At 44.5% G+C, this 12894-nt stretch overlaps 1 protein-coding gene across 7 annotated transcripts in view; it reads left to right on the top strand.

Moving 5' to 3' along the window:
- Positions 1–503: 503 nt before the first annotated feature.
- Positions 504–12894, top strand: part of ASXL1 (ASXL transcriptional regulator 1) — a 76490-nt gene continuing 64099 nt past the window's right edge. For 2 of the 7 annotated variants that reach the window (XM_043602602.1, XM_043602598.1), the window contains exons 1-4: positions 1087–1219; positions 6993–7075; positions 8141–8143; positions 9487–9595. In XM_043602602.1, the coding sequence (XP_043458537.1) occupies positions 1163–1219; positions 6993–7075; positions 8141–8143; positions 9487–9595 (252 nt within the window). In that variant the 5' untranslated portion in view covers positions 1087–1162. Of the gene's footprint in view, positions 1220–1650; positions 1745–6992; positions 7076–8140; positions 8144–9486; positions 9596–12894 lie in introns of those variants that run through there. The other 5 variants (XM_043602603.1, XM_043602599.1, XM_043602604.1 and 2 more) reach the window with 4 other exon arrangements.

Below are 12894 nucleotides of genomic sequence, written 5' to 3'. Positions count from 1 at the left end.
TCTGCAAACACATAGCGGCATTAGGGGCATGAGAGCAGAGGAGGAAATGGGGAACTGTTTAGGTCCATCAAGCGTGGAATAACCGTTTTACTGGTATGAGTGTCTCATTGTCTCATTATTATGCGGCAGTGAGTCATTCAGGGAAGGACCAAAAGGGAAAGTCCTGCCCCTTGTCATCTTTTTGAAGTGTCAGTGAGAACCGTTTAGGCGGGGAGAGGCATAAAGTGGGCCCTGGGAGTCGAGCTACCAGTTCTCCATCCTCACCCTTAACCGCCCGGGGGCCCGGAGGCGAGAAGCGCCGAAGGGGTTAAGTGTGGCAGGGGAGCCCAGCCACCGCCCCTTCCCAGCATTGCCTCCCAGAATGCCTCAGGCTCGCATCCAGTTCCCGCACCTCGCGAGACTCCGCCCAGTCTCTTCCCCGAACGACTGCCCGTCCCCCTTCTTTACCGAGGTTTGCGCGAGGCAGAGGAAGGGAGGGGAGGGCGGAAAAGACGGGCCGCGAGAGGTACTCCGGGAAGTGTGGTCCAAGCGCTTCATGCAGCCATATTCTTCCGGAGCCGGGGAGGCCAGAGAGGCAGTCGGGACTACAATTCCCAGCCGCCTTTTCGGTTTGTTTTTGTTCAAAAAAAAAAAAAAACCCACACTCCCCCTCCTCACTCTTCACACACACTCACACACACACACACCCACGGCAGACACGCACACACCCGGGCGCCGAAGGGAAAGCCGCGTCTCGCTTTCCCGCCCCGCCGGCAGTCCTGTCTCGGCCCCTCAGCAGAGCGGGAAAGCGGAGGCTGGAGCCGTGACCTCTGACCCCGTGGTTATGCGGAGCCGCCGCATTCCTTAGCGATCGCGGGGCTGCCGCCGCCGCCGCCGCCGCTGCTGCCGCCGCCGCCGCCGCCGCCGCCGTGGGCGACTGACGCAGCGCGGGCGCGTGGAGCCGCCGCCACCCCTCCCCCATCGCCGCCCTCGCGCCGGGTCTCGCGCCAGCCGGTCCCCGCACGCCCGCCCCCTCTGCCCGGCCGCACCCGAGTCCTCGCGCGCCGCCGCCGCCACGCGCCCCCCGCCGCCGTCGGTGCCCCAGCCCCGCGCCGCCGCCACCCGCCCCGCCCGGAGGTCCCGCGTGGAGCCGCCGCCGCCGCCGCCGCCGGGGAGGAGGAGGATGAAGGACAAACAGAAGAGGAAGAAGGAGCGCACGTGGGCCGAGGCCGCGCGCCTGGTGAGGCGGGTCGCCGAGGGGGTTCAGTGGGGGACGCGGGGGGTGGGCTCGCCGAGCCCCCTCCACCGGGAGGGGGAGGGGCGAAGCCCTGCCCACTGCAGGAGGGGGCGGGGCCACCAATTCTCTAGGAACGGGACCCCCTCCTCCCCCTCCCCCCCCCACACCGCCCGGCGTTGGGTGGGGAGAGGTCCCCCGCCGGTTGGATGTGGCGCCTTTTTCTGCGGCTCCCCCCCACCCCTTAAATTCCTGCGGAGGGGCGAGCTGGCAGGCCGACTCCTCCCCCTCTGGGCGGCGGGGCCCCAGCCTCCCCTCCCTCCCCTCCCCTCCCCCACTATTTGGCAGCGACTGGGGGTCTGGGGAAGCTTGGTTTACGCACTCGGGGGAGTTAGGTTTCCGGGAAGGGTCGGAAGCTCCTCCCTCGCTTCCTGGTGGGTAATGGGGTGGTGCGTTTGACTCCAGGGGTGGGAAAACACCCCCAATTTTGAGGACGCGAGTGGCATTTTGAGCCTTCCCAATCTAAACCAGGTGTGTGGAGGGAAGCAAGTGCTTACTCCCTGCTGGAACCTTGAGCAGTGGTTCTCAAACTTTAGCGTCTTGGACATCTGGGAGGTTTTTAGGAATGCTCGTCCTAGGGCCCTACTTAAGATCCTCTGAGTCCGAGGTTCCGGAGTAGAGTCTGAGTGTCTTCATTTTAACCAGGTTCCTGTGTTGCCTGTAATGCAGGTGGCCCCGGACCACACTTTGAGAAACGCTGACTAGAGTGTTTTTACTTCCTAAGCCAGACTGGAGCTAGATAGGCACTGTGCACAGAGTGCCTCTACTTTGCAAAGAATGTATGTGTGAGTCCACTCCTTAGCGTACTGGTGCATGTAGACATGAAGTGTTGGACAAAGACCAAGTACCTCTGTTTGAAGATACTGCTCGCTGAGAACTTAGCAAAGGAGAGAGTAATTTGAGTGTTGGAAGCTGCCTGGTGAGGAGGGTTGTGAGTTTTTTCACAGCGTCAGAGGACTTGTAAGTGAAATACCTTCCTTTTGGATTTGCACCCACAAAGCTGAGATACTGTGAGACGTGTTCTCATAAAATCTTGCGGATGACAATAGTAATAGTTCATACTTCTCCCAGAGATGTCACTTCCTCAAGTGTCACATAGCAGGGTTATAGTGTGGATAGCATACATTCCTCTTGGCACCCTGTAGTTGATACGTAATTACTATAATTGACTTTTTAATGATGAATGAAGCTTCATCTTGTAGTCTTTTGCTTTATTTTGGGAAGTGAGGTTCCTGCCTCAAAGGTGTTGTGCAGACAGAGATGGATGTGTGTTGAGTGTTGTTACAGGTCTGTGGTAGGTACGCCTTTTTCTTACCTGGGGTGTATGAAACTCAGTTACTGACTTACAAGAACTAAAGCTGTTGGGTTTATAAGAGAATTTTCACTGGTGTTCCTGATTGTCTTCCCCAGGCACTTGTTGCCCAGTGAACAGAAATAGCAGTTGTTTGTGTGCTCAAGTTTCATGCTTCAGTTAATTTGTTTTGGTTTGGCATGTGAAAATTGGAGATTTTGAAGTTCCTAAATATTTTTTTGATTCGGTCAAAATTGAAAGCTGTGGCTGGCTTTGAGATCTCTTGGAAATTTTAGGATTTCTCCAGTGTTGCTTCACTTGGAAACAAATTTAGGCCTGAAGGAGAGTAGGGGAGAGCCAAAGGATGTGCTTGCTCTCTTTCTCCTCGAGGTTGACTCTTGGGTGTTCATTGGAATTCTCCTCCGAGTCCCTGCTATGTAGGTGTTTATGACTCTGGGCACCAAGAGGAAATTTGCTTGCCAGAGTTACTTGTTAGAGGTAGGTGAAAGTACCTTTAAATCCTGTGTTATTTATGTTCTGATGGAATTTTAAAGTTTGTCTCAAAGCTCTGTTGGCTCTTACTAGATGAAAGACTTCAGGAACTTGGGGTCCACTATTCTGTTAAGCCTCTTTAGGTTCTTGAACTTAACTGTGATGTGATATGAACTCCAGTATCCAGATTGCTGCTTCTGTTTTACCATTGGCTCAACCGCATGCCAGATTATCCAAGTTCTTTCTCTTTTTGTTCTCTTTTTGTTTTATGGCTCTTCGTTAAAGAATAATATGAATGGGAATTACTTTGTAGTGCCCTTGAACATGTGAAAGAGGACTTTTGGAAACATGGTGCGTAATTGTGCATATCTGTATTGTTTTTCTGTTAGAATTTTCTATCCCTTTGGATGGGACCACTTGGTGGGTGAGGGGCAACTTTTTAGCGTTCTCTCCCCATGTAAAGAAAATTTTTGCAACCTGGAGTGCTAGAGAGTTTGTGAGAGCTTATGCTGGACAGAAAGCATCTTGACTAGAGAAAGCTGTAAGGGTAGGGAGGTTGATTAAATCTACTCTTTGGACAGGTGAATTTGGACTGCTTGCCATGGCAATCAGAGGCACTTGCTTTGGGGCGGTTTCATATTGCTCCTGACCTTGATTAGATTCGTGGCTAGAGTGATACTGGGAACTCTTTTAAAAACTATTTGGGTAGGAAAGAAGAGACTCCTGGAGAAGTTCAGTAGGGTAGTATACCTCAAGAGATTGATTTTTGCAGATGTTAGTTATGTTGTTGAGAAGTAGATACTCCTCTTTGAGACATTCTGTAGTATTGTCTTTTCTAGATATAAGAGGTAGACTTTAGACGGTTGGATAGTGTAAATCCTCTTGCTTGTTAGGAACAATTTGTTTGGGAGAAATAGCCAAGGGGATTTCCCTTTAAATTGAATGTCCTTAAATGGATTCTCCCTGGCTTTGAGACACTCTTCATTGTACGCTTTATCTTTCACTTTGATTCATGACTGACCATTCTTACATCAAACATTTTTTTTTTCTCTTTGAAGTAGGAGAAGAGATACTTTTTTTTTTTTAAAGTGTGCTAGAAAGAGACTAGGAATAGAACACTGCTGAATTGTTCTTGTACTAAAAGCTGGAGGCATATACAATTATAATAAAAGTGAATACTTTGTATCTTTTGATGTGACTTCCTTTTAGAGATTTTGTTTTCTCTCAGATTCTCAGGCTCATCCTGTTGCTTAAATAATTGGTAACTGATTTTTCAGAGTCATGCTTCTTTTTAAAAAAAATTATGGTACAGAAATTGACTAGCTCAACTCACATTTAGTATCAAAGAAGTGATACCTGTGGCAGTGAGCATTAGTAGCTTATAACCAGGGTTTGTTGTGGATTTGTTCAAGTCAGCACTGCTTAACTTGGCTCTTAGTCAGGTTCTTAGAATACAGAGGTGAGTAAGGTTTGCCCTTGAGGAGCTTATGGTCTTCTGGGAGTGGAGAAGGTCTAGACCCATGAGTAGCATTTTACTACCTGCTCTCTAAGGGCCATTGTAGATGTACAAATGATAAACAGACATCCTGGTTCATGCTTATTGTCCAGGCATAATTATGACTACTTTCTCTCACTCACAAGTGCCCTACTTTGGAAGGTAAATTATGTGTTGTGGACTAGGAGGACACTGAAAGCAGACATTTAACTCTGCTTGGCAGGGATCAGAGAAGGCTTCCTGGAGGAAGGTGCTTTCCAAACTGAATCTTGAAGGGTGAGCGGAAGTTAGGGCCATCACAGATGATGTTAGCAGGAGCTAGTGACAAGAAATAGCAGTCGTGTGTGTGCGCTTGCACATGTGCTTGTGCACAGGGTAGAGAGTGTGGGAATTGGGTAGAACTACACACAGTTGTTGGAACGTGAAGCTTGTGGATTATCAGTTTGGCAGTGAGGTAGAGAGACAGGCAGGCAGGCACCGGATTCTGAGGACCTCGTGTGCCAGGCACCATAGGCACTTACTTCCATGATCTCTAGTCTGTTTAACAACTCTTACGGGAAGACATCAGTATCCTTCCATCACAAGTAAGGGAATTTAGGCTCAAGTTGGGTAGATGAGGTGCCCAAGTTTAGCAGGCAAGAATTTGAATCCAGGTCCGTCTGGTTCTATATAGCCTGTGCTTTTCCAGTGAGGTGGTGAACTCTTCAGAAGCTTCAGCTTTTCCTGTATATGATTAGGTTGCTTTTGAAGGAGTTTAAGGTGGGAAAGTGATGAGGGCAGGTTTGTTTTGTAGGGTTAACCTCAGACTATAGCAGGTAGCTGGGATTTGGTCTTGTTTATATTGAATTCCTAGAATTGTCCTTGGCACAAGTAAATATTTCGTGTATTAAGTGAAGGATGGCAGAGAAAGAAGAATGCATTTGAGGAAAGCGGGGCTGGTTATGGGAGTATTAGTGAAGGGCCTGTATATCGGCTCAGGGAAGGAACTGGGGGACAGGCGAGAGTAGGAGTGCTGCCTAGGTTTCTGCATTAGGTGAATAGACAGGTTGTCAATCAAGGGCAGAGATATGGAGGAAGAGGCACGATTAATTGGAGTTGCCAGTTAGATTAGAACAGATGATCAAGGGGGGAATGTCAGTACAGACCTGAAGTCAGAAGCTGGGGGAGAAACCCAGGCCAGAGGTAAATATTTGGGAGTTAGCAGAATATAGGTAGTAGTTGAAGCTACGAGAGGTGCTAATGCTACCCGAAGAGAATGTAAAAATTGAAAAGAGAGGTTAACAGTGGGACCATGGTAAATAGGGGCTTTATTTCAGCACCTGCTTCTCCAAAGCATGACTTACTTCCATTAGTGCTAGGGGCTCATGTTCTTCCATAGGGAGAACCTTTAGCAACAGTCCTGTCAGACTGCTTGCTTTAGTTTTATTTGAGACAAAGTAGTACTTAGTTGTTACAGTTGTTACAGTTGTTACAGTGACTGCAAGGTATTGGTGTGGTTTGGAGTTACCTCAGCAGCTACTGGTAGAGACAGTACAAAGCTACTGGCAGCCTTTTTTCTCCCCGAGAAGGACAGCATTTCCAGAACTTCCCTGCACCTTCATGTGAGAGAGATGCGGTTGCTCACTAAGAAACTGCTGCCACGACCCTGTTGCAGATGATGCCAACGTAAATGGGATGCTCTGTTTCCCATTGCTTTGCCTGCCCCCATCATGCGGAATCAGAGCATCATGTTGCCAAATGGCAAAATGTACGGTGGCAGTTAACACCAGGATTTCACAACACAGTGGCAAAAACCATCACTTAAAAATACGGCTACTAGGGGCGCCTGGGTGGCTCAGTCGGTTAAGCGTCCGACTTCGGCTCAGGTCATGATCTCACACTCCGTGAGTTCGAGCCCCGCGTTGGGCTCTGTGCTGACAGCTCAGAGCCTGGAGCCTGCTTCACGTTCTGTGTCTCCCTCTCTCTCTCTGCCCCTTCCCTGCTCATGCTCTCTCTCTGTCTCAAAAATAAACATTAAAAAAAAATTTTAAAAAGAAAAAAAAATACGGCTACTAAACAGACTTCCTTGGGAAAGAAAATCTGAATGCATTTCTGTCTTGTCATTTATTGTATAGCTCTACGTATTCTGTGGTTTAGTCATGTGAACAACGTGAGGTTAGGCGGTAACCAGGGTTGCTGAGGCCCCACCCATGTACCAGAGCATGTATGCTAAGAAGATGTGTGTTTTTAGAATTAAGAATTAGACTGTTTATGCTAATTTCAGTGACTTTTAACAACTAGATAGCTATATACGTAATTTGGTTCCTGAAGCAGTTTTAACTATGGAGGGACCAAATTGTCAGCAGTGGTATCTCACAGCAGAACTGTAGCCAGTGATACAGACTGATGGATATAAATGGAAATTACACACTGAAATCAGAACATTTGTATTTCTTCTTCAGGTACTAGAAAACTACTCAGATGCTCCAATGACACCAAAACAGATTCTGCAGGTCATAGAAGCAGAAGGACTAAAGGAAATGAGGTTTGTATTGTTCTTTTTTTTTCTTTTTTTAACAATAGCAGCCAACATTTCTTAAATAATGTATTGTTCTTGCTGCTCAGCATGAGGATTTCATAGGACTTGTGTCTTTCTGTAGATACATAGGGACATGAGTAAGTGCACATATGCCTCCTCCCCCCCTCCTGCCCCACGCCTGGCGTGGTATGGAACTATCTCCCAGGCTGTGTCTCCTCTGAGTGGAGGGTGAGAGTGGGTGAACATCCATTTGTTTTCATTAGAGATGCAGCAGTTTCCTTATTCTTCTTGTTCTTCTTTAAATCTTGACACGGAATGTGTTCTTTGTGTAAGGAGTCTGCACAATTTTCTTTTGTATTCTCTATTGCGCATTTTAGTAATAGAGAAGGGGCAGACCCTGATAGGCTCTGTCTTGTTTAAAACTTCCTTCTTTTTTTCCCTTCTGTATTTTTCTGCCCTTCTTTCTATATCTCTGAAGTCCTTTATTTTAGGATCAAAGAAGGGTGGTCTCATCACTATAACAGCCACTGACCTTTTTTTCCTCCCTACTGATTCTAGCCATTTATCGTAGGGAATATACTAAATTTTAGAGTGACCTTGATTTTAGTCTCCTGTGATGTAGTTTTCCTAAAGCAGCAACAAGTTAGAAACCAGAGGAGTCGCGGGCATGCAAATCAGCAGCTGTCTTTAATCCTTTTCTCTCTTCACTCTCACCCCAACCTGTTTTTTTGATTGTTTGTTTGTTTTGTTTTTAATTTAAATGAAAGAGGAGAGCACAACACAGTGTCCCTTCTTGGTACTCAGAACAAACAACATATGTTTTTGCTGGTTCGGCTTTATCTGCTTGAAATTGACCTTTCAGGGTCAAAAGATGCTCACTTTCCAGTCATCAGTTCAAATCTTCTCGAGTTGACAGTTTGTGGGGAGGGAAGACCAGGATTACCTAGATCACATTCATTTAAATAGTACCTGTGCACTGTGTAGCGTTATAATTGTGCTTTATTTTTGTTTTTACGGGCTATTTCCCATCATGCTGCCGTCTGCACTGCTGTTGGACCACTATACCTATAGAAGGTAAATTAGTCCCTTTGGGACAGATGGAACTGAGAACTTTAAATTGTTTCTGCTCCTTGCTCTTATAGGAATTAGGGAAGCAGTCATGGTAGCTCGTGATGAGTGAGCAGCTCTGTAATTTGTAGACAGAGGTCTAGTGTGTGGGAGTCACTGTTCTGCTGAAGGACTCTGCCGGCATGCCACGCCCCCTCGTAGCAGAGATGCTAGCACACCCACCGGATACTCCAGATTCTGCACAAGGTTCCTTTCAGAGATTGGTTCTTGGTGAATTTTTTTTTTTTTTTTAGCATCCAGTGTGTTCCAAAGCAGAATAAGTAATAGGGTTTTTTTTTTTAATGGCTTTTTTAGACTCAGAATTTATTTTTAACACTGCATAAATTAAGGCCTCTGGTTCCGAAAAATCTTAAGAGGCTTTACTTAAGATCTTTATATATTTTCTGCATACTGGGGAGAGGGAAGAGAAGGTGCTCAGGTGAACCCTAGCACTGACGTGCAGGTGCCACACTCCGTTAGTATTAATAACGGACGTTTGTGTTTTTGACAGCTGTTCTATTTTAAGATTCAGTAAGTAGCGTCCAACTCAGTTATCATTGTTTTGGAAGCAACTGTTGTAGCAGGGACTGTGAAATAGCTTAATAATTCTTTTTCCCTTTTTCTCTTTCTTGGTTTAATGTTTGAACATTGTTGGGTACCAAGTCCATTTGACTTTTCTTTTTATGTTCCAACTTAAGTGATTGCTCCTGGGTAGATGTAGAATAAAACCCATCCTTTCCCCTTGAGAATAGAGGAAAAGCAATGAAATATTCTTCTTTTGTGTGCTTATTAGAAAATATTTAACTGGGGATGAAAACGTATGCTTATTTTCTTGGACGCTGGCATTGATTCTGTGGTCTTTGTGTTGATAATATGTGGCAGCTTCTGAGCATGATACATACAGGTTGGAATACAGAGGCAAGGAAACACAGATTTCTTTTTAATTAATATTAAAATTTAATAAAAACACTGGGTAATGTGTTTTTTAAAAAGACTCGTTGAACTTCAACAGTCATTGTGTGCTTTTTCTAAGTCTCTTGAGAACTTGGTTGGTATTGTCAAAAGGCACTAAGGAAGTGTCAGGTGTGGAACCAGGGAATCACATGACATGTCTTATCCGGGTGTGATTGATGGGAACTTCATTCGTTGCTGTTTTACTACTTTCAAAGTGGAATTGTTATGGGCCCTTTTCTGCTATATTTCTTGCTCTTTTCTTCTTGATTTAAGAACGAGTTAGAGGGTATTAGATCTTTGAGTAAGTAGGCATATAGATTTATATAGCCCTCATCCATCCTTGTATGTTTTCACAGTGGGACATCCCCTCTTGCATGTCTCAATGCCATGCTACATTCCAATTCAAGAGGAGGAGAGGGGCTATTTTATAAACTGCCCGGCCGAATCAGCCTTTTCACACTCAAGGTAAGTAATAGCAACTCTGTTCTTAAACTTTTAGTGTAAGTCACCTGGTAGGTCTGATATGAGGCCCATCAATTTACATTTCTAATAGGCAGGTGATTCTGATTCTGTTGGTGCTAAATGGCACCTTGAGATGTTCTAGGGCGAACAGGGTTTTAGGAATTATTTAGTCCTATCAGCTATTTTGGCTGTATTCATCTTTTCTTTGTCTATGTCTTTGCAGATTGTGTACAATGGAGGCATAAGTATGTGTGGGGATAACTGCAAATGTGCTTTAATTAGGGTTTTGTTTGTAATAGTATTGTGAAAGATAAATTACCGGGCAGCTAAAATAAGACCTACTCTATGGAAAATAACTGACGTGTGAACATACTTGTGGAAATTCAAAAACTCATTAGTGTTTTCTAAGTGACGCTAATTACAAAGGAAGAGAAGTTAAGTCAGGTAGAGTTCATAATAAAGCTTAAATAGAGCTGAAATGAACAGGCTAATTATTTTCCTATTACTTGTGATATACATGGCTGTCATTTAGGAGACTGACATGCTGCCTGCTGCGCTAAGGAGGCTAGCTTATATGGCTATCATTTAAACCAGGGGTTGACCTACTTTCTGTAAAGCACCAGATAATAAATCTTTCAGGTTTTGGGGATCATACTGTCTCTATCGTAGTTCTTCACCTCTGCCATTGTAGCAATAGAGCAGCCATAGACCATTCATAAAGGGATGGACAGGTTGTATTCCAATAAAACTTTATTTTCAAAGACTGTGAGAGGGCCAGATTTGGCTTGGGGCTGTAGTTTGCTGACCTGATTTAGTCATAAGATGACCTGTTGAGAAAGCTGAAAATTTGATGCTGACCCTTTTACTGGGTCCATAATGTGGTTATAAATTGCAGTAGTCTATATACAGACTTTTCCCTTTTAGTTTCCTTTTCTTTCCTTTTTAAATGTTTATTCATTTTTGAGAGAGTGTGAACAGGGGAGGGGCAGAGAGAGGGCGACAGAGGACAGAAGTGGGCTCTGCGCTGACAGCAATGAGCCAGATGTGGGGCTCGAACTCACAGGTTGTGAGATTGTGACCTGAGCTGAAGTCAGACGCTCAATCGACTGAGCCACCCAGGCGCCCCTTGTTTTATTTTCTTGATGGACTTATTTTCTTTAATTCAAATTAAACACTTGAGCAAATACCAGTTACATCACCTGCTATCATAAAATTTGATCTTTGTGTATACTTTATGTATATTTCAGATGTATCTTCTATTCGGATGTCTGTGCTGTTTTCTATGTTATTTATAATATTTTGGCTTTTTTGTTGTTGTTGTTGTTGTTAAGAGGCAGCGTAATGTAGGGTCAGGAACCGAGCCTTGGTAGAGACAGAGCCCTGAGTTCAAAACCTAGGTTTATAACCTGGGACAGATTTAACTCTTCTTTATGGTAGTGTCTGCATCCCTGCTCCAGAACCAGTCCTTAATAAATGCTAGCTTTTTTGGTGTTTCTTTAGGTTATCTTCAATTGCTCGTTAATGGCATTTTTCTATTATATATTGTTGTATATAACATAATGGTATATAGGTATGTATAATTATGATTGTATTGCATATATAACAAATATGCATGTTGATGGCATATTTCTATATTGGGAGGAGAAATACCTTTTTCTATGAACACCTTGAGGGTAAGAACTGACTTTTGTCTTTATAAGTTGACCACATTTGCTTTATCCCTGTCTACATATGCATGCCTTCCCCTCTCCCCCCACCCCCCGCCCCCAAACTATTTGCAAGTATTAGCCAGAACTGGTACTTCATTATTCTACATAACCATAATTTTATTATCACATTCAAGAAAACTAACATTGATACAGTAGTATTTAATATGTAATCCATATTCAAATTGTTCCTACTTCCCCAAATATTCTTTTTATTTTTTTTACTTTAAACATTTTTTTTCAACATTTTATTTATTTTTGAGAGACGGAGACAGCAGGAGCAGGGGAGGGGCAGAGAGAGAGGGAGACACAGAATCCAGAGCAGGCTCCAGAGCTATCAGCGCAGAGCCTGATGTGGGGCTCGAACCCACGAGTAGTGAGATCATGACCTGAGCCGAAGTCAGATGCTTAACCGACTGAGCCACCCAGGCGCCCCTCCCAAATATTCTTTATAGCTTATATTTTCAGTCCAGTATCCAGTCAAGAATCATGCATTTCAGTTGGTTGACATGTCTCTTTAATCTTTATTAATGTAGAACAGTTCTCTTGCCTTGTTTTGTCCTTTATGGCATTGATATTTTTGAGCAGTTCAGGTCATTTGTCTTGTGGAATTAAATACATTTTTGAAGGACTAATAAAAGTGTAGAAATCTTGGTTATTTCCAGAGCTTTTTGTTTGCTCTGTCGGATCATGTCCACTGTTCCCAGGTTGTGGTACAGAGCCACTCAGCAATGGAGGGTGGAAGTGATGGGATGTGTGGTATAGTAGTGATGGGTCTGGGTCTTGCCTGTAATAAGGGACAGGAAGGCACAACTTATTTAATTACGTTTCCCATTTTTTTCTTTGGAAGATTTCTAGTGATACCTCTGAAATCCTGTGCTATTTACTTTGCCTAAGTTTTATGTGTCAAGAAAAAGCATGTGCAGAATGGCTTCTAGATTTTCTGCCCTCTGCTTGGAAATATCTTCTAGTGGGGCCATCAAGGTCAGAATTCTATCCATCCATGTGATTTTGCTACTTCTTGGAAAACAGGAATTTTTTTCAGTTCTGGATACATTTGTGTGGCTGTATCTATGATTACCAAAGGTTTACTGATAAGCTGGAGTCCTTTTGGGTATGCCACAGGGTTTCTTGTCTGATAAAAGTTAGTTTTGTGTCATGTGATGGTACATTTGACACTTTATATATAGATGTTTACATCAGTCCCCAGAGCTAGTCCTCAAGGATGGATGGGATAGGTGAAATCTATCCAGGCTTTGAATTCTTTTTTTTTTAATGCTCATTTATTTTTTAGAGACACACACATACACACACACACACACGCACACACACACACACAGTGCGAGTGGGGGAGGGGCAGAGAGAGGGAGACCCAGAATCCGAAGCAGACTCTAGGCTCTGAGCTGTCAGCACAGAGCTTGACACGGGGCTCGAACCCACAAACCATGAGATCATGACCTGAGCCCAAGTCGGATGCTCAACTGACTGAGCCACCCAGGTGCCCCATGTTTTGAATTCTTGATTTGAATTGCTTTCCTTAAGCCTTTCCTGAAGTCAGCTGCCAGTGTCCATTATTGGTTAGAGGTAGGATTCATA

Source organism: Prionailurus bengalensis, chromosome A3 (genome assembly GCF_016509475.1).
Source record: "Prionailurus bengalensis isolate Pbe53 chromosome A3, Fcat_Pben_1.1_paternal_pri, whole genome shotgun sequence".
Lineage (NCBI taxonomy): Eukaryota > Metazoa > Chordata > Mammalia > Carnivora > Felidae > Prionailurus > Prionailurus bengalensis.
Note: the sequence above shows the minus strand (reverse complement) of the source record. Positions and strands in the feature narration are given on the sequence as shown.